Here is a 26,410-nt window from a genome sequence, read left to right as displayed (position 1 = left end):
CTTTGTCGTTAAAAATCGTACCTCCTCAAGGTGAAATACACGTGATAGCAAGAATATTAAGAACTGCTGGGTCTACAATGCCTCAAACATCTTACACTTACATAGGAAAATCACTCACATTAGAACTCAAGGAAGACAGAGGAATCTCCTTTTGCCTTCCTTGAAGTTCTTTAAAATGGGTTAGGAAAGTTTGATTTTGGTGTGGTTTTGCTTAAATGTAGGGATATAAACCTTATGACCTTCCAAAGTGACTTTCAGACCAGTGGCTTTAGCAATTCTAAGAAGGAACCATTTTATTTTGCCTTCCAAGGAAGTTCCTTTCCTGCGCCCTAAGCCGGGGCAATTTACTACTAGCAAAGCTGGATGTGGCTCAGCCCGATCCTGAAGTCTTCCCACCTTGCTCAGTAGACCTCAGCTGACACCAGACACCCTGGGGAAGATCACCTTTAGTCAGCCTCAAAGGCACTGTTGGTGGCTCCGACGTATTCAGACTTCTTCTTGTGTCTCATCCACATTTTCCGGAGAATGCTGGGGACACCACAGGAAGCACTTCCTGTCAGTGGTAGGGAGGCTTCTGCCCCTTGGGGAAGGGTTGGATACTCTTCCGTCATCTTCTTGAGATGTCTGGATCTAAGGGAAGGCAGAGGTAGGTGGGGAGAACCAGTGTTTTACTGAGCTGGACTTTTAAATTTTGCCCTAGAGAAGAGTGGCCAGAGCTCCTCTGCTCACACAACCTATGCCTAGGCTCTGTGTAGTTGGGGGATCTACATAGGAACCAGCACCCCCACCCCCACCCATGCCATGAGCATTGCATGGGGTGAGGGAAGGAGGAAGCCTGAGCACACTGTCCATAGGATCTCAAGTTCTACTGCTGCCCCCACTTTCAGGGTATGGCCTGCTAAAGGCTCTACTTTACCATCCTCCCGCCTCTTTGCAAACAGTCTTGCTGGAAAGGAAAGATGTGTCTTGAAAGAGCTTTGGGGCCACACAGCCCTGGGATGAATCCTGATTCTCAACTTACTGTGTGACTTTAGGCAAGTTATTTAACCTCTGCCAACCTCAGTTTCCTCATGTGAGAAGTGGGAATAATATCATCTAACTTATAGAGCTTTTGTGAGGAGCAATGAGATAATAAAATCCAAAACATTGTAGGCTCTGAATAGATGTTCATTTATTGAACATTTGGCTTTACTTTTCTTTCAGTATCCGGAGTTAGGAACAAATTGAAATGAGAGTGTCTGAGGACAGAGAAAAAGGAGCCATTGAGAACCCTTTGCCCCTCCTTCCAGGTTGGCACCTCTCCAGGCATGGTGGTATTTTTTCTGGCTTACTCAGCAGGCAGCAACAGCTATTGCCACTCAGAAGATTTTGCTACTGGAACGTAATACAATCCAAATGATTTTTAAAGAACTTTTCTCCAATGAGGTCCTCATAGGTTGAGTGACACATGCATTGGTATTTATGATTCTTTCTAGTTGACTTTCTTTCATTTAAAAGTGATTTACACTGGTCCTTTCCTTCTTTGATCCTCACAGCTTTCAAGCTGTGCACGGGGTTGATATTTAACACCGTGGTCCCTTATACATGCATCTAACACTTTCCCAAGTACACGTTTTCCCAACTACTAAATGGTAAGTTTTTTGCAAAAAAGATAATAATTGGTCCTAAGCTTTTCACACATTAGCTCACTTAATTCTCACGGTAATGTCTCAGGAGAGATACTAGTATTAGCTGTGTGTGAATGTGTGTTTTAATAGATGAAGACACTGAAGCCTAAACAACTTGTCTGAAGTCATGGCAAGTTGGTGGTGGTGCCAGGTCAGAAAGCAGAGCTACCTGAGTCAAGAGCCCACGTTCTGAATCAAATGCGAAACCACCTTTCCGCTACCTGCAGTGTCGAGGATAGCGATTGCGGGTCTAAAAGTACTTATTGAATAAATCCGAGACTCTTGCTTAACGTCTTCTGTCCTAGTTAAATATTGAAGGCTGCGTGGGAAGAGGTTATCTACTCCCGCTCCCCTCACTACTGGTTCTGGACCAGAGTTACTGGCAATACAGAGGTTATACATTTGGTTTGAAAGCATTCTGTTTTGTACGCTTCTTTACCAATGGGCAGCAGTGCTTAACCTAATTCTGAAGAGTTTCTCTAGCCAGCGTGCCTAGGGGAGGCTCTGATTATGTCCCCTGACTACGTTTATCTAATTATCAAAAAACTCCTCCCGAGTGACACTTCTCCAAGTCTGAAAAGCTGCGTTAATGGAGTGGAAACCATCAAAAACACTTCAGCTTAATCCTAGGGAAACAGTTGATGAGGTGCTACAGAGAACCAGAATTATTGCCCTCATTAAAAGGCAATTTACAGCTGGCATGGGTTCTGTCTTAGCATCTTGATAGTCTGCAAACCAGGCCACCTGTTATTCTTCTGCCCCAGGACCAGGACAGCGTGAGAGCCTGGAGGGTGGCGGAGCTGGAGGACCAGCACTTACCCTTTTGTCATAACAGCCCCATTCTCGGAGCCCATGGCTGCCCCCTCCACGATGGCCGGGGCTTTCACTGAAATCCGGGGGACTGGAGGGATCTGTTTTGGCAGAAGAGAGGAAATGGAATGTGATGACGTATCTGCATTCCCAACTCTGGCACTGACCAGAGCCATTTGAAAGGCAGACAACTAAACTGAATAGCAATTAACATAGAGCAAAAGTTCTTACACTTCAGACTCCCCTAGAGGGTTTGTTAAAACAGGTTGCTGGTGGGACCTGAGAATCTGCATTTCTAACAAGTTCCCAGGTGCTGCTGCTGCTGCTGGTCACTGACCTAAAGGACCAGTGACCTAGAGTAAAGGAGGGAGAACAACTCACTCAATCTTACCCAGGAACTTTATCACCACTTACACCACCATGTGTAGTCATCTACTTGTGAAGTTGTGCAGACACATGCTTTGACATATTGCCTAGATTAATACTGTCCCCTCCATTTCCACTGCTGCAACCTTCAAGGGACTGTCCCCTTGGAACTTTTTGTTTCCAACCATGCCTACCAAATTCATCAGGCCACTCTTGCCTTTAGAATTGTAAGGGCTTCCCCACTGTGCACAGACTGAGGCCAGTTGGGCACCCTGCTCAAATTCAGACTCCACCTTATCTGTGCAACTCTGCCTTCTCTGTGTGTATCATCGTCCCAGTGAGGGGTGTTCCCACTGTGCATGACCCCCCAACCCCATCCCACATCTCCCTGAGCACTTGTGCACAGCCCTGTACATCCTCACCCAGGCTTGTCCTATACCATCTGGCTTGAGGCCTCATCTCTCCTTCCCAGAGGCTGTCGTGTTGCCTCCACAGGTCTTAGTGTCTATGGGACATGCTTTGGCATCCCCTCAATTCTATTTATGTTCTCTAGTTGTTTCATATGTTTGTGCAATTTCCCCAGAAAGACTGCAAAAAGCATGGCCAGGATCCGAGACTTGAGTCCTTTGGTGGCTCTCCTAAGCCCTTCCAAAGGAGGTGGGAGGTGCTCAAGAAACACGTTCTGGATTGAAAACTAGGCTGGTCTGACTAGGGCTTAGTCCAGAGGTTGCTGGTCAGTGGACGAACACTATGCTTTGTTCCTCCATACCAAGACCAGTCAAATGCTTACAGTCATCACAGTCCCTGGAATTGCTGGGAACCTCCAGACCAAGGGCACTGTACCCACCTCCTCTGCTCTGGAGCTGGCCACTGTTGTGGGCAGAGCTATTGCGCCACCTGGTGGCCTCTCCAAAGCTCTGCCTCTCCACCGTGCCAACGGCCTGGGCAAGCACGTGCCCAGCCCTCCTTCGCCCTGGAGGAAAGGCCTGTGCTCCCCATCCCTCCCCCTCTCTCCTTAGCCCACTCTCATTCAGTGCATTTCAGCATTGTATCTTATTGGGCTTTGTAGGCTCTGGATTGCTCTCGGGCCCTGCAAAAACAGACCTCTGATGCGTTACATGACCCAGAAGGGAGGGGTCAGTCAGTGAAGCTGTCTCTTCATTAATATTACCTCTCCACTGTAATATGCCCCCATCATCACCTGTCCCATTCCAGGGGCCGCCAAGGGCACTCGGTGGGGGTAGTGAGCTGTCGCCCCCTTCTCTTTAAACTCAGACTTCCTCTGCATGCAGCCTAAGGCAGCTGCTCCATCGCCTGCCTTAACCCTTGTGCAACCACCCAGCCATGCCCACTCTCCCTCCAGTCAGCGCTGGGAAGGAGGCTCCCTTGACAAAGGACATTGTTCCATCTCTGCTGATTTGTGTGGTTTTCCCTGCACAGTGATTAGCACAGCACAGAGATTCCTGAATTAAATTTCCTACCAAGTTCACGAGGGGACACTCAACATCTCCTGTCCAATTTGTTAAAGCAGGATAGGGGTGGGGATGCTAGACAACATAGGAACCAGTTCCTTCTCCCTGAGATGCCCACTGGGTGACACCATCTTCTCCATAAGCCTGTTGGCCTGAAAGCTGAATTTCTGGCAAGAAAAAGGGAAGCACGTGATGGGCCACAAGAACACACAGCAGGGCCAGTTGGTACATTTTAGGAGCTATGAGCCTCCAGTTATGTTTTCCTAAGAATTCTGAAATCCGGAACAAAGGACATTTCATCCCTGTTCGCGGTACAGTAGTAACAGACATGAGGAGAAGTTGAATGCATAATCAGACCATAAACTAATCAGGCTTATTTTACTTACCAAAGATTTTCCATATGCTCGATTCCCACACAGATTTGATGATTTGGGTTCGGAAATCCCTCCTGAGAAGTTGAACAGAGATGAGGTGATTTCTCAGTAGTACTCTGTGTCCTGCCTCCCCGTTTCCACATCAATCATCCCGATAGCCCATCAGTCACAAGCAGGGAATTTCTTAAGGCCTGTGGACCAAGCAGCAAAACCGGGCAGCAGGTTTGGACCACGGGGCAACTGCAGGGACTCACCTGCATCCTGGGCACTCTTCTAGGGGGACTGGAGTAAGGTCTCAAAAGATCCTTGTGAGGATATTTAGTACTGTGTCTGCATACAGCAGGTGTTCAAAGAATGTGCCCTCGCCTCCTCCCTTCCTGGGCTATCCCAAGAGGCACGGGGCAGTAAGCCTTAACAGCTGGCATTAGCTGTTTAATGTGTTGCTCCTGGACAGCCGTCTTTTAGAATGAGTAGAGATGTGGGAAGTGCTATCTCAGGTCCTGGAAGCCTTGAAGTTTATCAGATCAGAGTGCCCAGAGACCGGCACTGTGGAGCACGTCCTTTCCTTTATCTACCATGTTACAGCTCACTTCTGAGTCATTTCAACTCAGAAACCCACAGCATCTATGAATTCAGGTACTGAGCCACGGGGGTGGTAATAGATAGGGGGGAGTCAGCGTCCTACACAGTCCTCTCCCAGGGCAGTGGTTCCAGGCTGAGCCCCCTCCCATCACACTGCAGCACAGAGAAATAAAACACCTCCTCAAGAATATAGCATCTCAATGCTGAGAGTATGAAAAATTATAAGGCTAGCAAGATCAGGCTGTAACGTACAGTGTCCCAGCTTGTGTAACAACTCGAGCAGCTCATAGTTTTGGGTATCCACTGTCTGCCAGGTGCAGAGCTGAGCATAAAGCACATAGCATCTAATGTAATACTCACAGCAACACTGATGGGTAGATAGTATAACAGTCCCCACTTCCCCAATGAGGAAATTGAGGCTTTAGCGATACATAAAAAGTGTGAGGAAGCCAGGCAGGGATGATTTAAGCGATGACAAACTGCCCTCTTTGGTGGTCTTGTAGGGCCAGGGAAGCTTCACTGAGGGACTCCTGACTCTGTCTGGGAGAAAGAGGGTATTTGCCAGGTGAGGAGACCCAGGGAGAATCATCCTGCAGAGAAGAGAAGCTCAGACAAGGACAGGGTGACAGAGTCTAACGGAGCAGTCACAGAATTATACCACAGTGCAGGGCTGCTCTGAGGAACAGAGTGACGGGGGCCACAAGAGCTGGCCAGGGAGAGGTCAGTGGAGGATGGTCTTGGGGACCCTTGGCGTGGTCTGGTGGGTAACGGGAAGCCACGTGACACTTAAAGCCAAGGGATGACGGGGCAGATTTCTACTTCAGAAAGTCCCCTCCTTGAAGAAGGAGGGTAGGCTGGAGGCCGAGGGCCAAGGTAGGCTGCTACAGACAAGAGATGAAGGGAGCCTGAGCCTTCACCCAAGAGGGAAAGACAAGAAATATCTAGGAGCTGATACTGTCTGTGTTTAGCATGTGAGGTGGTGAACTGGGGGGACAGATGGGGATGTTAGGGGAAAATCCCAGGGGCTTCCTGGAATACTGGGCCGTGGCCCCAGCTGAGATCTGTAGAGAGATCTGAACAAGTTGATTTCTGGGGTGCCCGGGAACAGTCTGATGTAGAGGTCCTACATTTTCCACGTTCTCTTAGCTCATTCTCCCAGGCCCAGGGGTGGGGATGCCCTTTTCCAGGCACCTGAGGCTCGGCTGCTTGGCCTCATGGAGAGGATTTCTTAGTCCAGCTCTGCCTTCAGCACCCCTGCGATTTCCATGGTACTTAAGAGCATCTTTCTCCCATGTGAGAAGGCTACAGCCTGCAGGAAAACAAATCTCCAGATCTGAGATCTGCGAATACTGCTTTGTACTTTAAATGTACATCCCTCTGACAGGGCCCTGATGCCCAAGGTCGGTGCTGAGCCTTTGCTTTGAGAGGCGCTGGGGTCTGGCTTGGACCCAGAACTCCTCCCTCTCCTTCCATTCCTTCTAGACTCCATCAGATTCTGGGGAGCGGGAGGAATTGAATCAATGCCCAGCTCAATCTCTCTCTCCTTTATTTTTTTTTAACGTGACTAGCACATCCCCTGCTTGAGTCATGTGTTGAGAACATTTACTGTTCTCATCTCTCAGAATAAAGGGCATTATACATCAGTTAAAGTTTCCATAAATTATCTAGAAAGGAATGAAAGTGACCCTTAAAACTTGACAGCTGGGAGGACAATATTTTCTGGGGGAAACGGTACTTCCTAGCTGGGAAATGACGAGACCTGAGATTTCATCTCGACTCTGTTCCTAATGAGTGGTGTGACCTTGGGTAGGTGGAAGGCTATTATGGTTTCAGTTTCCTTTTCTGTAAGTTGTAAATTGCGGGGCAGAGGGAGGGGGACAGGTTTTTGCAGTAGAGCAATAGTTCTCAAACTTCAGTATGCATCAGAATCACAGGGGCGCTTGTTCAAGCACAGATTGCTGGGCCTCACTCCAGATCTTCTGATTCAGTAAGTGGGGCGGGGCTGAGAATTCACATCTCAGGGAACCACACTTTGAGAACCTCCCCACTGGATCACCTCCAATCCTTGCAGTCATTGTGTTGTTCCTGAACCAGCACCATCCGCATCATCTGGGAGCTTGTTAGAAACATAAAATCTCAGGCTCCTCCCAGCTCTGTTACATAGGATACTGCATTTTAGCAAGATAATCAGGTGATTCTTTTGCACATGAACATTTGAGAAGCATGTTCTAAATTTCCTTTATGATTTTGTAGAGAAGATACATTTTTTTCTCTCTCTTTTTCTCTTTCTACACACATACACACCCACCCACCCACCTATATATAGACACAGAGAAAAAAATCTTTCTCTTCTCAATTTGCATGGCAGATTGTGGTTTTCCTAATGCTTTCACTATATATATATATGCATATGCAATCATTTAACTAGAGAATGTAGTTATGCATTTTGATATGTAGGAACATAAAAACAGGATCAGGGTGTTAGTGATCAAAGAAACCTTAGCAGTCTAGCTCAGTGTCTTGGAAGGAAAAAGAGAAAGAGAAGATGGACAGGTGAACGGACATACTCAATGGAGGCCTATTTCAGCTCTTGTAACAAACAAAACTGTCACTACCCAAAGGGCTTGAGAAGGACACCCCAGACTTTCTATGGGGTCATTTTGGAATTAAAATACAAATATCATTAGGCTGCACGCACAACAGAAATAGACGAAAATGGCAATTAAATGCCATCATAGCCTTTGGTGAGCTAGGCACAAATTCCCGCTTATCTGTTTAGGAAGGAAAGCATTTTTATAAATAGTATATGAGATAAGACTATACTATTCCAAGTTTTCAATACTAATTGTTCCTCAGGTCTTTTAACAGATTGTTGAAATAGCCCTTATTCACATTTTTATCTCTTAATGTATTTTTTTATTAGAGACATTGTAAGCTTATAGAAAATTGTTATTCAAATTAAAAATAAAATTTTAAAATGGCCACTTATGAAGATCCTGTATAATTACACAGATGCATATATTTGTGCACACACATGTCAGTAAAATAACTAATTTAAGCCTCCTTTACTTCATGGGTCATGTCTACAATGGCTAAAGGTTTTTGACTGCCCTAGAGCATAGCAATTTTCATCTCCTCTTGAATACAGCACTGCCTTCCTGTGGAACAATACAGCAGATGAAAGCATCTGTACTCATTCCACATACCCAGAATCGGCCCCTGGAGCTGTGGAATGTTTTATAGGTGGAAGGCATGTAGGTATGGTCCCAGAGTAGGTGTTTTTGCAGTGGCAACAACATTTATTTGGGAAAAGCCTATTCCCCAAGCCACAGGTGCTCTGCTCACCTGGTGTGATTGAAGGCAGCAGGGAGAAAAGGCGGTAAAAAAAAAAACCAACACAAGTTTAATTGGCTTTGAGGGGATAATTGACTTCCTGGGAGGTTTGTGGGAGCTCTTAGCCAGGGCAAACGTACCAGGTCTGGCGGGGGTTTTGGCAGGATGGGGTCCTTGCAGCCGCCCGTTCTGGAGCCGGCCAAACCTGCGGCCCTCGCCATCCCGGCCCAGTGCATGGACGCGGTCGCTGCGAAGTGGGGGCAGCTCTAGGGCCCGGTGAGGGTAGAGGTCCGACTCGATCACCACCTGCAGCCAGGAGGAAGGACACTCAGTTTATCATTGTTGGATCTTGGGACTCATGGCCCAGGCCCAGGAGTAGCTTTCCAGATGGACTTTGTAGTGACAATGAATTTTCGGAATCTTTCCTAGTCTAGTGAATGCTGGGTGCAGTGGGAAAACTTGGGTAGGAAACTGGTCATCAAACAGATGGTTTGCATTAACTTAAGACTGCCCAAAGGTACTGTGGTACCAGAAAGTGAGGGGGCAGTGGTTCCTGGACAGCTGAGCCATCAGGTCAAAAATGGGAGCAAGTCACCTGGTCTCTGGCCTGACATATGGGTTGACAACAGGACAGATTATTTGAAATGAGGACAGCTCTGAAAATCAGGGTCTTACAGTCTCTGGAGCTAAGTGGATGCCCTTTGTCATGCAGAGAACAGCTTTTGAGATGCTTTAGCAGAGGGAGACCACTCAGTTCCAAACCATTTCTCAGACTTTAGAAAGAAGGAGTCTGCTGGCAAAACAAAACAGGTGCAGCCCCTAAGGCTCACATGTCTCCCACACATGTAGAACCTCTGTGTTCACGTGCTGGGGATATTTAGGGGTTTGGTGAGAGAATCCCCATAGGCCATTAGCAGAATGCTAGATGAATGCTGAGGTGTTTTCTGAAGACGCATTTTAGATAATTTGGTTCTGATTACCTGCCGAATGGTTGTTTGGCATAGTACATTCAGGGGAAATACTTTTTTGGGGTCAGGGCCCAAAATGGGCCTTGAAAACTGTAATAAAAATAGCTAAATTGACAAAATAATTTAAATGTCAAAACTCAAGATAAATAGTACTGGCCATTTTATCATAAGGCGGGGAGTTATAAAGAGAATTTAGCAGTTTTCTGGCTCATATCCTGCGTATTTTCATACATACTTAGGACACTGGGGTCATTCATTCGGCATTTTTTCACCCCTGGGAGCTTGTTAGACCCTCCAGAATTGCAGTGAAACTTCACTAAGGTGTGCATTTACCCACATACTTGCTCGCATGTTCCTTCCAGAGATCTGGCGAGGACATTTTCTACCTGGACACACTGAGTGTGCATCTGTGCATGAAGTGGGTCTGTCTCAGCCTTTGCACGTGAGGCTTTCACCACTCTCAGTTAGTCACACATAAGAATTGGGTTAATTTGGGGGGATGCTGAAGTAAGGAAGACTGGACAGGGTGATATTTAAACTCAGTGGAGAAAGATTGGGTCTTCATAAATATCAAAGGACCATTGGGGGAAAGCGAGCTCCTTTCCACTTCTCACACTAAAATGCATACTGGACAGATCAAGGACTTATGTAAAACAAACACTAGAATAGGGCTGAATATAACGTTTGTTAAATATAATGGGGAATAATCCCTATGTACATAGAACTCTTACGAATCAATAAAGATGGAAAACATACAAAAACAGGTCAAAAAATCTGGAACAGATAATTGGTAGAAAAACAGAGGGCCAATAACAATGAAAAGATGCTGAAAAACATTAACAATTAGATAAATGCTAATAAAAAGTAACATTTCCCCCCCCCCTTTAGATTGTCAATATTGAATATGACTCTGTTTGAAGTTCACATCCCATTGTGGACCCTCAGTGCTTTTAGAGGAAAGGGAACTGTCCTCCCCTCGTTGAACGGGGGTGGGGGGCATAGTAAATGCCTGTCAATGGAGATTTGAGTAGCACAGCTGCCTCTTTATTTGTGCAGACACATCTGAGAGAGGCTTCAACTTTTCATGTCTTCCACTGAGTAAAAAAAAAAAAAAAAAAGAGAAGCTATCACTCTTTGCTTCAGTTTACCCCCAATAGTCCTTTGCTTAGAAAATTAATATACACCCAAATGGTCTTATCTAGGTTAGGAGATGAACTCTTCCCAAGTCCATTTCAGAGCCCTGACTCATTCATTCTGCACTTCTGGAGAAGGCCGCCGCATTTAGGAGTGGCCATTGGGACTGAAAGAAAGTTCCAATGCTTGTTGGGTTTTCAGTAACCCTCAGTCCCAGCCGACCGCAGCCCCAGGCAGCCCCCGATCCGCCCCCTGGGGACTGCGAGGTGCAGAGCGCGAGGGCGCCCCAGTTCTGCGCCCGCCCCGGCCCTCCGCTCACCCCTTTCCTTCCTCCTGGCGCTTCGATCTGCCCTGACGTCGCCCAGAACACTGGAATTTCCCAGACTGATGGAGTTTCTGAGTCGTGTTACCCCCAGCCGCCCGGGAATGTGTCTCTCCGGGATTCACCAGGAGAGACCCGAGCTCTCTACTTGACACCTCCTGGGCTCTTTACTGTCGCACTTCCTTCCCAGCTGTTCCTGGTTTTATTTTCATTCTCTCAGTATTCCTCTAAGAGAGGAGCGTGGGGATTGATGCGGTGTGTTGAACCCATTTGGTAGAAGGAGAAGGTGAGGCAGGACCTGAAAGGCTGGGGGTGGGGGTGGGGGTGGGGGAGCGATGGGGAAGAGCCTGCCTTCCTCCAGTGTCCCGTCATCCGGGATAGAGGCAGATGTTCCTTTCTAGGAACAGGAAACCCCCCTCTTCCGACCCCTCCCTGCACTGTGTCTCCCCCAAGGAGGGGAAGAGCCTGGGAGGCTTTAGCCTTTAGTCCAGGGGCAGGATGGAGGAGATTTTCTGGAGTTGAAGGTGAGGCTGTTTCCTTCCCAGGTCAGGGCTGTGTCTTAGCACCAAGTGCCTCTTCAGGGTGGCTTCTCCAGTACCCCCAAGTGTGCCAGTAGCAGGAAAGGAAAGAGGAGAGGGGCCAGCTTTGTACTTGGGTTTCATGTCACACAATAATGGGAGGCTCTGCTTGCCCAGGGCAGTGCATTAGCCCATACCAGGGAATGTTCTGCCGGATGGATGGCTGTGGCCTCCTGACAGTTCGATTTATTTTCTGGTGTAGAGGAGACAGTATGGGCTTGTCGCTGCTGCTTATGGTCTCACAGCAAACTCGTCTGAGAGGAGACTTCTTAGCATCCTGAGTGGGGTCGGGGTGTGTGTGGTGCTGAGGATTGGGGATGGGTGGGTATTCATCGGAAGGGGAAAGGAGGGACAAAGGTGTGATACTGGAATTTTTCTTTTCCATGTTAGCAAACCACCTGCTAAAAGTAGGGGAATGTGCTAGTACAAACAGCTGGACTCCAGTAAACTGATATGCTGCCCTGATGTCTCAGAGAGGCCGAAGGTAGAAACAGCAGAAGACAGAGAGGTAAGCACAAGAGACCCCGGAGGCCACTCACTGACATTTTTGACTTATACATCTGTTTCCCTGGCTAGAGGAAGTTAGAATCCACATAATGAAGAATCTCCATGATTTGGAGCTAAAGAGATCGCCAGAAATCTTCTAGACCAGTCCCCTCATTTACACTCAGGGAAACAGAGGCTGAGCGAGGCTGTGGGTCTTTCTCAATATCACAGAGACCTGGGAGGTATAGAGGCAGAACTTGAACAGTGGTTTCCCAGCTCCCAACTTAGTGCCCTTCTAACACCCAAAGAAGTCCCTATATCCAGATAAAAATTTTCAAGTGCTGACTACTCATTGAGTTTCAGAAAATCAGGATGTCATCAGACAAACACTTCCACCAACAAGGTGGAAATCTGGGGAGAATATTACATATGCAATCTCACATCTCCATCTCCTAATGGCAGCCACATTGCTTTTTATGAAAGGCGGCCGGGAAACACTGTGAAGGCAGCTCCATTAGGCTGAGAGGCTAAAATGACCCACACCTTTCTAAGTCTCTTCTCTTGAGTTACTCTTGTGAGGTTGGTGGGCAGCAGGGTGGTCAGAATGTCAATAAAATTGCCTAATAATAATAATAATAAGGGAGAGGCTGTCTAGATAAGAAACATTGTGTGGCTGTGCCCGGGGTTCAGAAGAAAGTGGGTCAGGTGAAGTCCAGAGAGGGAGGGGGAAGACTCTGACGTAAATGAGAGTTCAGAGGGGAGAGAGAGATGTGCAAAGGAAGGAATCTGACATCCATCTACATGATAGCCCAAGGGGTTGGTACAGGTGCAAATATGAATTTAGGGGCAAAAAGATTGTAAACATTGGCACATTAGCGTAGTCACAAAATATGAACGATTTCCCTAGGCAAGAGAACCAATTTGTCAGACTGCCAATTTAGAGAAGGCAAAAAAGGTGCCCAAATGGAAGCAAAGAACCGGTTGGATGACATAAGAGACCAGAGACAATTCTTTCCTCTTTAGGCCTCACTTTTCCCATTCATAAAATGAGGGGGGGTGGATCTCTCCTCTCTCTTCTGATTTGAATGTTCTGTGCAGCTGGGACCAAGCTTTACAAGTCAAGTGTCTGTGTTAGGCTAACTGCTAGGGGAAATTAGAAATTCAGAGAACTCAAAAAGCCAGAAGGCATTACTAAGCTGTCTCACCTGGAAGAAGATTGAACATTTGAAGATAAGAGCCTAGCTTCTTATTTTTAAATCAAAATCAATTTTTATATGTATTCATAATTTTGAATCATTATTTTTCTCTGAATAAAACTATTTTTGAGGGGAAAAGTCATAGGGCATAAACACAGCAATGTTTCCCCCAAATTTCTACTTCCAGGTGACAAGAGAGTGTGGTTCTAAAGTGCTTACTAAAAGCAGGAGTTCCTTAATGTCAGTGTTTCTTTGTTTTTTGTTTTTTTATGTATAGAATAGTATAAGGGTGCATGGCTAGTTCAGTGGTTAGAATGCCCGCCTTCCATGCGGGAGACCTGGGTTCGATTCCTGGACCATGCACCCCCCGCTAAAAAAAAAATGACTCATAGGATAGTATATTATCCTCAAAATGTTGAAGTAAATTGTATATTCCAGGAGGCTGGGTCCTGGGTCTTGGTGACTTTGCTTATCTCACACTCCCATGGGTTCACATCCATTGCTGAGAGCTATATCCTGTGTTTGGGTTCTGAATCCCCTAGAATCTTTACCCTGGGACCTTATGTAATACTAGAAAGTGTAATGATTTAGTTTGCCAGTTTCAAAGCTTTATACAACCTTGTCCTTGTATAACCAGTTGCTTTTGTATAAGGAGTGATCCAGAGACATGGAGGGGAATGTTATATAAAGTTAGAAATTCAAGGCAAGAATTTTGGTTGGGAACTAAAGATTCCTAGTTTGGAAAAGTGACAGAGTGATGGCTCTAGCCCTCAGCAGCAGCAATCACAAAAAACTAGCAACCTTAGACTAGTGGGAGAACTGGATGTCTAGAGTTATAATCATGCAGTATTCAGAATGTCCAGTTCTCCATTAAAAAATTCAAAGCACACAACGAAACAGGAAAATTTGGTCCATTCAGAGAAAAAAGAAAAAAGAATTGGCCAGAAACCATCCCTGAGGAAGCTCTTACATTGAAGCTGTGAGAGAAGTCTTTAAATCTTAATATGTTCAATGAGCTAAAGGAATCCAGATATAAAGAATTCAAGGAGATGAGGAAGATGTCTGAACAAATCAAAGAAATGGAAATTATAAAAAGGAACCAAACAAATTTTGCAGCTGCTAAGTATAGTAACTGAAATTAAAATCTCATCATATGGTTGTTTCGACAGTAGATTTGAAGGGGCAGAAGAAAGAATCTGTGAACTTGAAAGCAAGACAGTTAAAATGATCTGTGTGAGGATCAGAAAGAAAAAATGATGGAGAAAAATGAACAGAGCTTGAGGGACCTGTGGGACACCATCGAGCATACCAACATACAGTCATTGAAATCCCAGAAGGACAAAAGAGAGAGAAAGGGGCAGAAAAAGAATTTGAAGAAATAATGGCTTAAAAACTTCCCAAATCTTATGAAAGCATGAATATACACATCCAGGAAGCTCAATATATTCCAAGCAGAATAGGCTCTAAGAAAGCCACACCAAAACACAATAGAGCAAAATTGTCAAAATCCAAAGTCAAAGAGAATTTTGGAGCAGCAAGAGAGACGTGACTTGTCATATACAAGAGATCCCAGTAAGATTAACAGTGCATTTCTCATCAGAAATCATGGACGCCAGAAGATTGTGGAATGGCAAAAAGTCCTTAATGAAAAAACAGTCAACAAAGAATTCTATATCTGACAAAACCATCTTTCAAATATGAAGGAGAAATTAAACCACTTACAGATAAATTAAAGCTGAAAGAGCTTATTACCAGAAGACCAGCTCTATGAGAAATGCTAGAGAGTCCTTCAGGTGAAAATAAAAGGACACCAGACAGTAACTTGAAGCTATAAGAAGAAATAAGGAGCACTGATAAAGGTAACTACCTTTGAAGTAAATGTAAAATGCTGTATTATTATACATTTGGTTTGAAACTGTTTTTCCCCTCTGTATGATTTGACAGGCAAACAATATTTTAAATTTATGTTAATAGACATACAATGATAAAAACACAATCTGAGACAATACAAAGGGGGGAAGGAGCTATATAGGAGTAGAGAGTTTGTATACTACTGAAACTACATTTGTACTAGTCAAAATAGGTTATTAGTTTAAGATGTTCACTAAAATTACAAAAATGACCACTAAGAAAATAGCTAAAAAATATAGGGAAAAGAAAAGAATGAAACGAAAATGGTACACTACAAAAGAGCAACTAAATTTTTAAAAAGGACAGAATGGAGTAATTGAGGAATCAAAAACATACAAAAAAACAAATAGCTAAGTGGCAGAAATAAATCCTTCCCTCTCAATTATTTCCCTGAATATCTAGTAGATTAAACTTCCCGTATTGCCAGGCAAAGATTGGCAGATTGCATGCAATGGATTTTTAGATCTTATACCAAAGGCACAAGCAACAAAAGAAAAAAATAGATAAAATGGACTTCATCAAAATTATAAACCTTGGGCCATCAAAGACCTCATCAAGAAAGTGAAAAGATACCTCTATAATGGGAGAAAATATTCGGAAGCCATATATCTGATAAGGGTTTAAATCTAGAATATATAAAGAACTCTTATAACTCAACAACAAAAAGACAAGCAACCCAATTTAAAAAATGGGCCAAGGATATGAATAGATTTCTCCAAGGAAGGTATTCAATTGGTCAATAGGTATATGAAAATATGCTCAATGCCTTAATCAGCCACTAAGGAAATGCAGATTAAGACTACAATGAGATACTACTTCATACCCCTAGGATTGCTGTTACTTAAAAAAATGGAAAATAATAAGTGTGGGAGAGGATGCAGAGAAATAGGAACACTCCCACCTTGTTAGTGGGAGTATAAAATGGTGTAGCCACTGCGGAAAACAGTTTGCTGGATCCTCAGAATTAAACACAGAATTACCATATGTCCCAGTTATTCCACTCCTGGGTATATTATACCCAGAAGAATTGAAAGCAGAGACTTGAACCAATATTTCTACACTAATGTTCATTGCAGCATTATTCACAGTGGGCACATAGAGGAAGCAACCACAGTACCCTCAGCAGCTGAATGGATAAGCAAAATGTGGTCTTTCCATAAATGGAATATTATTCAGCCATCAAAAGAAGGGTGGTACTGGAACATGCTACAACATGGATGAACCCTGAAGACATCACGTTGAGTGAAATAAGCCAGACACAAAAGGACAAATCTATGATTTCTCCTATATGAAATAATTAAAATAAACAGAATTTTAGAGACAGCAGAATAGTGGTTATCTGGGTGGGGGACATGGAAATTATTGCTAAATGGTATGAGTTTTGGTTTGTGATGATGCAACTATTTTGAAATAGTGATGAAAGTACACAGTATTATAACTGTGAATTACAACAAAGAATTGCCTACTTAAAATCGTTAAAATTATGTTAGGTTATGAATATTTTATCACAATTAAAAATAAATTAATTATGGAAAGGAAAAAGTTAAGGCTGGATGGATAGATAGGCAATAAAACAAATAGAAAAATATATTATAGTTACAGAATCTAGGTAGTGGGTATGTGATATCCACTGAACAATCTTTTTAACTTTTCTGCATGTCTGAACATTTTTTTAATTAGTGTTTGGTTATAAAAGGGGGGCAGTCCTAAATTTAAAGAGACCAAGGAGACTTAACAGCCAAGTGTAACATGGGACCTTTATAGGAATTCTGCTTCAAACAAATCAGACATCTTGGGTACAAGTGGGGACATTTGAATATAAAGCAGGGATTAGATGTTAAAGACTAATTACCCTACTGGTGAAAATAGATGTTAATTCATATTTTAAAACTTTAACTTGTATATGAAACTAAAGCAAAAAATGTTTATTTGGTTCAAAATTTATATTTTGACTAGTGCATTTCCTAATATAACTTATATGAACAGTTTAATTGAACACCATAAGTACATGGAACCTTGAGTAGGGCGTGAGATTTTGCAGGTTTGTCCAGAGTGATGTCCCGATAAATCCCAGAGTGGTTTGAACAGTGAATAAAAAAGTATTTGCAAAGTCCCCTTGAGGAAATGGTGAGAAAGAGGGAAATTTCAACTTCCCCATTCGGAGAAGGCCTGATATTGTCGCAAGAAGTGATGATAACAAAATCAATAGGCTGAACCCTCAAACTTGGGGTTTGTTCATGTGAAACTTATCCTCACAAAGGATAGGCTAAGCCTACTTAAAATTAGGCCTACGAGTCACCTCCAGAGAACTTCTTTTGTTGCTCAGATGTGGCCTGTCTTTCAGCCTTTTTAGATCTTATACCAAAGGCACAAGCAACAAAAGAAAAAAATAGATAAAATGGACTTCTCAAAATTATAAACCTTTGTCATCAAAAGACCTCATCAAGAAAGTGAAAAGATACCTTAATTCGGCCAACACGGCAAGCAAACTCACTGCCCTCCCTGTCTCTACATGGAACATGACTTCCAGGGGTGTAAATGTCTCTGGAAATGTGGGACAGAAATCCCAGAATGAGCTGGGATTCAGCATCAAGGGATTGAGAAAACCTTCTCAACTGAAAGGGGGAAGAGAGAGAAAGGAGACAAAATAAAGTGTCAGTGGCTGAGAGATTTCAAATAGAGTTGAGAGGGTATCCTGGAGGTTATTCTTATGCATTATATAGATAACCCCTTTTTAGTTTAAAGTGTATTAGAGAGGCTAGAGGGAAGTGCCTGAAAGTGTAGAGCTGTGTTCCAATAGTCATGTTTCTTTAAGATGATCATATCATGATATGGCATTTGCAAAGTGACTGCATGATTGTGAAACCTTGTTCTGATGCTCCTTTTATCTATGGTATGGGCAGATGAGTAAAAAATATGGATTAAAAATAAATAAATAATAGGGGGAACATATGTTAAAATAAATTGGGTAGAGGGAAATACTAATGGTCAATGAGAGGGAGGGGAAAGCAGTATGGTATGTATGACTTTTTTCTTTTTATTTCTTTTTCTGGATTGGTGTAAATGTTCTGAGAAATGATCATGGTGATGAATATACAACTATGTGATGATATTGTGAGCCACTGATTGCACACCAAGTACGGAATGTTCATATGTTAAGAATGTTCGTGTTGTATGTTGATCGATTTTATTAATAAAAATTTTAAAAAAGAATTATTACCATGCCTTGTGGTTATGTGGGGGACTGTTCTTATTTTTCAGGAATATTTGCAGAAATATTGAAGAGGAAATAGCATATTGTCTGAGACTTGCTTTAAAATACTTCAGATTGAGAAGTAGACAGATAGATGGATAGATAGATGAATTGCTAGATTGATGAATAGAAAGAATGATATGGCATATGTGGCAAAATGTTAAAATGATGGATCTGGATTTCTGGTGAGGGCGGATCAGGCCGTATCGGAGGCCTCTGTATGGGTCTTGTATTATATTTGTAATTATCCTGTAAATTTGAACATATTTCCAAATAAAAAGATTTTTTTAAAAAGCTCTTTTCTTTCTTAATATATAAAAATATTAAAAACTCCTTTAAGAAAGATATACTACTGATAGAAAAGTGGGCAAAAGATATGAGTTAGGAATCTGTAAGACAAAGATATCAAAATGAGTAATAAGTCTATTAAAAGATGAAGAATCACAATTTAAAAATGCCAATTAAAACAATAAGATATTTTCACCTATCAGATTGTCAAAGATTAACAAGATCAGTACCATATAGTATTGACCAGGTGTTCTGAAAAAGGTACTTTAAAACACAGTTGCTAGGAATTTGGCAATGGCGATACAATTTTTTCAGCATTCATATCATCTGACCCAGCATTTTTATATCTACAAGTCGATCCTCAAAAATATTTCCATAAGGGCACAGAAATACATTCAAGAATATTTCTTGCAGCATTATTTGCTACAGAAAAAAAATGGGAAGCCCCACTTATTGATGATTAGGTTAAATAATGGCTCCAGAAAACTTCAGATTTGGTTTGGGTGGATGAATTCTAGTGCTTTCACACATTGACATACTAGCAACCACTTTAAAGAATGAGGTGGATCTATATGTACTAATTGACATGGAAAGGTGCTCAGGATTTACTGTTAAGTGAATAAAGAAAATTACAAAGCAGTGTATATCTGAAAATAAACTATGATAATTATATGTTAGTTTATGGGAACTTTTTACTTAAAAAAAATACCAGCACTGATTGAATGCTCATTATGTATCAGGCTCTAGACCTCGCATCTCAAGTGTGTTAAACCATTTGCTCCTTCCTGTGGTTCTTCACCAGTGCTCTCAATATCCCCAGATTAATGCTAACTTGAGTCCCAGAATAGTTGGGCAACTTACCTAAGATCAGGTAGCTAAAAATTGGAAGAACTAGGATTTAAACCAAGGGAGTTTGACTTTAAAGCCTATATACACTCATACATCAACTTCTCATGATTTTCTATATTATATTTTATGTCTTTGTAATGCTTAAATTTTATAATTAACACAAAATGCATAATGCATACAAACCACCTCTGCAATTTAAAAAGTAATATAAAAATGACAAGTCCCAGCACATTCCAAGGACGTTGGTCTTAAAAATTATTTTTTGAAATGGAGACTAAGCTTTTAAAAATCAAGATACTTGAAAAATCAAAATGGTATTCTATGAAAAGTTGTGATGGTGATAAGTAGGAAGGACCAAGAGGAAACAATTTAGCAGTTGACATTTTAAATAAAGTACAAAGGTGAATTGACAGTTTTTGTATAAAGAAATGTGGCTAGAAAATGAAAAATACAGAGCCTCAGTAGGTTCTAACTAGTTGTAAACTAATTTTAAGGTATTGCACATATTTGTTAAAGTAATAAAACACAATGCAAAAACAAAAAAAGCTGACATTGGTGAGGTCATAGATAGACAGAAAAGCATTGCTGGAATCTCAGAATTTCTAGAGAGCGATTTGGCAATACGTGCTAAAAGTGTAAGCAGAAACCACTTTTTAAAAAAGCACTATTATCTCCTCTGCATCTGACACACTTGCACATGTAGTAGGAATTAAAATATTTGTTGAATTGATGAATGAGTGAATGAAATTTGTTCTTATCCTTTTTTTTTTTTTGTATGCTGTATTACGGGGATCACATTTCATTCTTTTTCCATGTGTGTATCCCATTATTGCAGCACCATCGGTTGAATTTTTGTTTGTTTGGTCTTTTGTTTGTTTGTTTGGAAAGTGCACAGGCCAGGAACCGAATCCAGATCTCCCACATGGCAGGAGAGAATTCTACCACTGAACTACCCTTGCACCCCCTGTTCTTACCCTTTTCTCTGTTAAATCTACTTTGAGGGGGATACATTGAGACATTAACCCAGAAGAAAAAAAATAGTATTTTGTGCAAATAAGTTCATTGAATGCTATTTAAAATAGTGGGGGGAAATGGAACAAATGCCAACAAAAGAACAGCTAGGTCAGGGATGCTATATCCACAGAATGGACTCCATTTAAAAGAAGAAGAAGAAAAGGGTATATAAAATGGGTTTATACTCTTTGCTTGGAAAAAATGGCAGAATAGAGGTCTGCTTTGGGGCTCATTTGGTGTGTGGTTGACATTTGTTAAACATTTCAGGTAAGTGGAGGACTAAAAGTGTGGCAGCCAGCCCATGGGAAATAGACAAGCCTTCTGATTAGTGTCAGATGGGCAGAGAGAGCAAAGAAGCCAGGCATTGCTATTTTAATGAAAGTTTATCAAAGGGGATCAAAACTGAAGTTGCCTTACATTTTTGGTCAGGAGGTGTTGAGAGCTTTTGACTCTTCTTCTGGCTGGACTGGAAGCTGCAAAGAGAGAGAAACAAATGGTTTTATATCAGCTAGTTCCATCTCCCTACCCCATATTATTGACAGCGCCTTCCAACATGAAAAAGTTATCATGGGCATAGCCCAAAAATACCCTTAAAGAGTGTGAGAAAGATGAAAGGTGGTGGTGGAGTTATACAAAGAAGATAGGGTTTACCAAACGAGTATGGTTGCTGAATCATTACAGTGATATTTCTTAGTCTCCAAAATCTTAGGGAAGTTACAAGTAAAACCTAAAAATGTGGAATTGTAACCCATACCAAACTCTGAAATCTGTTCTATAGCTAATTGTGCTGAGCTTTGAAATTTATTACTTTTTTGTATATATATTATTTTTTTACAAAGAAGAAAAAAGTTGATTGTGATGATAAAAAAAAATATTTATTCCTTCTAACCTCCAATGTTCTGGAGCATCTAGAAGGAAAAATCCGAAATGATGGTATGGTAGCCCATAACAAACTCTGGGATCTATCCTGTACCTACTTGTTGAAGAGTGCTTTGAAAACTATTGCTTTTTACTTTCTTTGCTTTGTGTATATGTGTTATATTATGCAATAAAAAATGTTAAAAAAATAATAAAATTAATTAAAAAAAAGAAAGAAATAGTTTTAGAGAAGGCTGTGAGGCTGGGGTTGCTACGGCAACAATTCTTGAGAAGATTGGATTTCTGAGAAGTTCAGGGGCTGGTGTAGAGCTGGGGCATTGAGGAAGGAGTGTGGGATGAAGAGGCCAGGGCCAGTTGCAATTTATGATGTTAGTTGCTTGGGAAATATGTGTACTTTGTTTAAAATGGAGAGACCCAGTCGTCTATTTTCCATATTGTGGCCAGAATGATCTACCTTGAACTGAAATCACACCATGTCGCTGCCCTGCTTAAATTTGCAATAACTTTTTATCACACATCAGATGGAAGCCAGAGAAGAGGTGATGTACAAAGCATGTGCAGGGGCAAGCCCAGTGGCATAGGGCACTGGGTGATAGCTGGGGCCCCCACCTCTGTTTGCTTGGGTGCAAGTCCTGATTTGACCATTTGCCAGTTGTGTGACTTGGAAAAATTCCTCAACCTCTCTAAGTTTCACTCTCCTCATCTTTAAGGCAGGGATAATAATGGCTCCTGCGTGAGAGGGCTGTGGAAGGGATTAAATGAATTATCTTTATCAAACCCTTGGCCCAGTCCCTGGCAAAGAATGAGTTCCCAGGAAGTGGTGGTGATGGGAAGGAAAAGAGGACAGGTCCTGGATAGGGCAGCAGTCAGTTAACATTTCTCTTTCTGGAATGTTCCCTGTTTCCTCCTACTTTTCCATATTCCCCTTGCCACTCCCTCCCAATTGTTGCTAATCCCCAAGGGAAATATTTTGAATGCTGTGGTACTGTTTGCTCCAGAATTAAAGCTACTGTGGTGTACCTCAGGAAATAACTTCTGGTACAACTTGTTGGTAAGACCACAGCTTTTTATCTTTTGTCTTTACTGTGAAGTGCAGTCTTTAAGATCCTTCCCTGAAAGGCTTCTCTCTTCTCTTTCCCTCTAGAAAGTAAAAATATGCACTTATGCTCAGTATCAGATTCAGTCTTTGTCCTGTGCCTTTAAAATACTTAAAGAACACCTTAGCGCTTACTATTATCATATTTCTGTGAGATAAAGATGGCTTGGTTAAAAAATGTAGATATTAGGTTGGACCCCCTATATATATATGTATCAAACCCAATATATGTATGCGTTGGAAAGATAAACAATGGCAACAGCAAATGTAATAACTGCTCAATAATGTTGAGACTTCCTTCGTGCTGGGTATGGCTGACAGCCTATTTTGTCTCATCTCTTTCTTTCTCACAGCTACTCTACATGTTAGGAAGTCTTCATTAGCTCCACTTTACAGATGGAGGTGCTGAGGGGGAGGGGGGGTCCCACAGTTAACGGTGGAGCAAGGACCCGGTGTTTTGCCACCAGGCCATGTTGCCATACTGTTGAGCTGTAGCAAGTGCCCGGAAAATGCTGTCTTTACTGTTCATTACTAGATACAGCTCAACCGCAGCATTTGGTAAAGGGGATACCAGAGAGGATGATAGCTCTTGTTAAATACAATCAAGCCAGAAAATGTTTCTGAACTCAGAATGGGAATGTGGGGGTGTGATGCAGAGTTACCAATCTCTCTCCTGTGCAGCGAATAAAAACACCTGCTAGCACCCCCTTTTCTCACTGAGAGCACTGCTGCTTGATGGCTATGGAGAAAGCAAGATGAGGCAGAGCAAGAAGTGGGAAGAGGTGGACCTCTTCCATTTATAATCTAATGTTAAATTGCAAATACTCTTTTTCTAGAGAACATCTTCCTGAGCAGTGAAATGTGCATACAGACTGACAGACATGTGGTTAGCACCAACAGGTGGCCATGAATAAAAATGGGAAGAAAGGAATATAGGATTGAATGTTTATCTTTCACTGAACATATTCATTGCTTTAAATACAGAGTAAAAATAGACGTTACTTTGTAAGTGGTATATTTAATTTGCTTATTAAGTACCAGGTAATGTTCAAGATGCTTTCTCTATTAACTCATTTATTCCTATAATAACCCTGGAAGATAATGTTTCAGTATGCTAAAGCTGTGGGAATGCAGTATACCAGAAATGGATTGGCTTTTGCAAAGGGATTTATTGGGTTACAGATTTACAATTCTACAGCCATGAAAATGTCCAAATTAAGGCATCAACAAGAGTATATCTTCACTAAAGAAAGACCCACTCCCATGCAGGGTTTCTCTGTCACATGGCGACAACTGCTGGCCCTTTGCTCCCAGGTTTCGCCGCTTTCACTTCCTGGTTCCAGCGGCCTGCTCTCTGAGCTTCTGTCTGTCTCTGAGCATTTCCAGATACCTGCGTCTATGTCAGTGCTGAACTCTTTCCCTCTCTATGAGCTCTCTTAAAGACTCCAGTAAATGAATTAAGACCTACCTTGAATGGGCGGGGTCACGTCTCCATCTAATCAAAGGTCACACCCACAACTGTGTGTGTCACATCTCCATGAGAACGACTTAATCAAAAGGCCACACACACACATGCACAATTGGATGTGTCACATCTCCATGGAAACAACCTAATCAAAATGTCGCACCCTACAATATTGGATCAGGATGAAAAGAATTTGGCTGCCCCCATAAAATTGGATTAGGATTACAAGAAAATGCCTTTTCTGGGGTACATATCAGTTTCAAAGTAGCACAGGTAGATTCTGTTTCTCTCATTTACAGAGGAGGAAACTCAGGCCCAGAGAGGTTAAGTAACTTGTCCAAGGTCACACTATGTGGAAGGGGTGGCAGACTCTTAGTCACTATGCTAAATAAATAAAGCCATAGGACCTTTCTTGAATGATTTCATTCAAGTGAAGTGTGACATTGCTCTTGAATCATATAAGCTTTTAGTTAAAAAGGGCCTTATAGCTTTGACTTTCCCTCCTTTAAAATTTTTTAAATGGAAAAATTATAGACACCAACATTTTCACATTTGCTACCAATTTGTACTCTCTCCATATAAAAGACATAAAAATTCCAGGTGAAGTTGAGAACCCTTTCTATTCTCCCCTAAATCTATTTCCCTCCCTCCCCAGGGCTACCAAGATGACTAATTTTATCTCTATCTTTCAAGCCTGTATTTTCATATTTTTCTGTATGTATGTATCCATAAACAATACATAGTATTGTTTTGTGTTTCCAAATTTACATAAATGCTATCATACATATATAATTCTTCAGTCTTTTTTTTTTCCACTCAACTTTATGCTTTTGAGGTCAATGTCAATACACATAGATCTAGCTCATTCCTGCTGACTACTTTGAATTGTTCTATAGTATGATGACACTACATTTTATCCATTCCCCTCTTTATGGATATTTAGGTTATTGTCAATTTTCCCATTAGAATCAATGTCACTGTAAACTTTGCGTATAAGAGTTTCTTTGGGCTATTTACCCAAATGTGGAACTGCTGAGTCAGAGGGTCGGCTTTGACTCTCCAGGTACATTTAAGAGTGCCCAGAGACAATTCCAAAGCCTGCATGTTGAGCAGACTCCTAGCTCTTTTCCCTCTTTTTTGAATGGCAATAGATGTCTAAAGTTTAATTTATGTTCTGCTGGCTCTTTGTGGCCAGGCTGTCTCTCCCTCCCGCTGAAGCAGTGGCTCTGTCGGAGGCTGACACGAGGGAAGAAAGGAATTGCTTGAATGGGGAGTACAACACCAGCAAACATCCAACCCCCTTCATTCAAGCCTGACAATGAGCACAGGGGCTGAGCCTGAGTCACCGGCTCTCCTGGGAGGCAGGGGCTGCAGGAGAGAGACCCATGCTGGGGAGGGGGCAAGGGGCTGTCCAGTAAACAGATACTTGGCAGTCAACTGAGCCCTCCCCCAGAGATCTTCCTGGGACTTAACACCATGCACAGCTGAGCACAAGGATACTGGTACAGCTGAGATTCTCCTGTGGCACCTTTTTGGTGGGGCTGATTCCAGGTTACGTTTAGGAGGGTGGCTCTGGGGTTCTAGGTAGAAACCAACCCAGGGTCAGGGCTTTATCTGACCACTTCTTTGGACTTCAGGCCGCTGTTGGTAGTATTTCCACATTCATTCCATGGCACAGTTTGTAATTCTGCTTTTGAGCCAGCCGGTTCTCATTTCAGAACTCCCTTGCTCACTGAAGAAGATGAAAAAGTCCATCTAACTGTCCTGGGAATTCAGTTTTAATCTCTGTTCCTGAAACAATGGCTTGCTGTCACTTTCAGTAGGTATATTGCTTTGCTGGTATTGAATTAAGTGAAACAGAGAGTATTTAATTGCCCTCATTTCCCACCCCTGATGGATTGTTACTCAATGACTGATGTTTATCCAAGTACCTCCTTTTCAGGAAAAAAAAAAAAAATCAAATGCCATCAGAACAGAAAGCCCATCGACCTCAGAGAGCTGAGAGTAAAACCTAGTAAAAGAGCATGTGGTTGTTCAGACCCTCCCTGCCTCCAATGCCTCACTGAAGGGACAGTCAAGGGCAGCTGTACTTACCCTTGGAAGGAATCACGGTGGTGAAAACTTCTATATTTTCATCACTGCAGCTGTAAATCTGATGCATGGTTTCTGCCTTCTCTCTCTGAAGTGCCTGGAAACTGGAGGCCTCTCTCTGAACCCCTTGCCGAGAGGGTTCCTAATTCAGTCTGGCTCGGGGAGCATTGTGCAGGTCCACAAAAGACAGGCTGGTGCTGTGATCTCATCTCATTCCAGAGTCTTCACTGCAACATTTTCTAATCCCATCTGTCTTTTTTTTCTAATTTTTTTTTT

The 26,410-nt window shown here is 42.4% G+C and overlaps 1 protein-coding gene and 1 non-coding gene across 3 annotated transcripts; one reads left to right on the top strand and one right to left on the bottom strand.

Moving 5' to 3' along the window:
• Positions 1 to 26,204, bottom strand: VXN (vexin). 2 transcript variants are annotated; one of them, XM_077163206.1, is made up of 6 exons: positions 26,138 to 26,204; positions 21,021 to 21,076; positions 8,745 to 8,910; positions 4,702 to 4,763; positions 2,487 to 2,578; positions 1 to 630 (listed from the first exon to the last, which is right to left on the bottom strand). In XM_077163206.1, the coding sequence occupies exons 1-6, from the start codon at positions 26,202 to 26,204 to the stop codon at positions 447 to 449; spliced, it is 627 nt and encodes a 208-aa protein (XP_077019321.1). In that variant the 3' UTR covers positions 1 to 446. The 2 variants fall into 2 exon arrangements, 1 of the variants encoding a protein (XP_077019321.1); XR_013176999.1 differs by lacking the exons at positions 1 to 630; positions 8,745 to 8,910; positions 21,021 to 21,076; positions 26,138 to 26,204 and adding an exon at positions 4,944 to 5,147 and having other exon boundaries at positions 2,532 to 2,578.
• Positions 13,580 to 13,651, top strand: TRNAG-UCC (transfer RNA glycine (anticodon UCC)). The gene has a single exon. It is a non-coding gene; the product is annotated as a tRNA-Gly (tRNA).
• Positions 26,205 to 26,410: the final 206 nt, after the last annotated feature.

This window comes from Tamandua tetradactyla, chromosome 6 (genome assembly GCF_023851605.1).
Source record: "Tamandua tetradactyla isolate mTamTet1 chromosome 6, mTamTet1.pri, whole genome shotgun sequence".
In the NCBI taxonomy this organism is placed as follows: Eukaryota; Metazoa; Chordata; class Mammalia; order Pilosa; family Myrmecophagidae; genus Tamandua; species Tamandua tetradactyla.
Note: the sequence above shows the minus strand (reverse complement) of the source record. Positions and strands in the feature narration are given on the sequence as shown.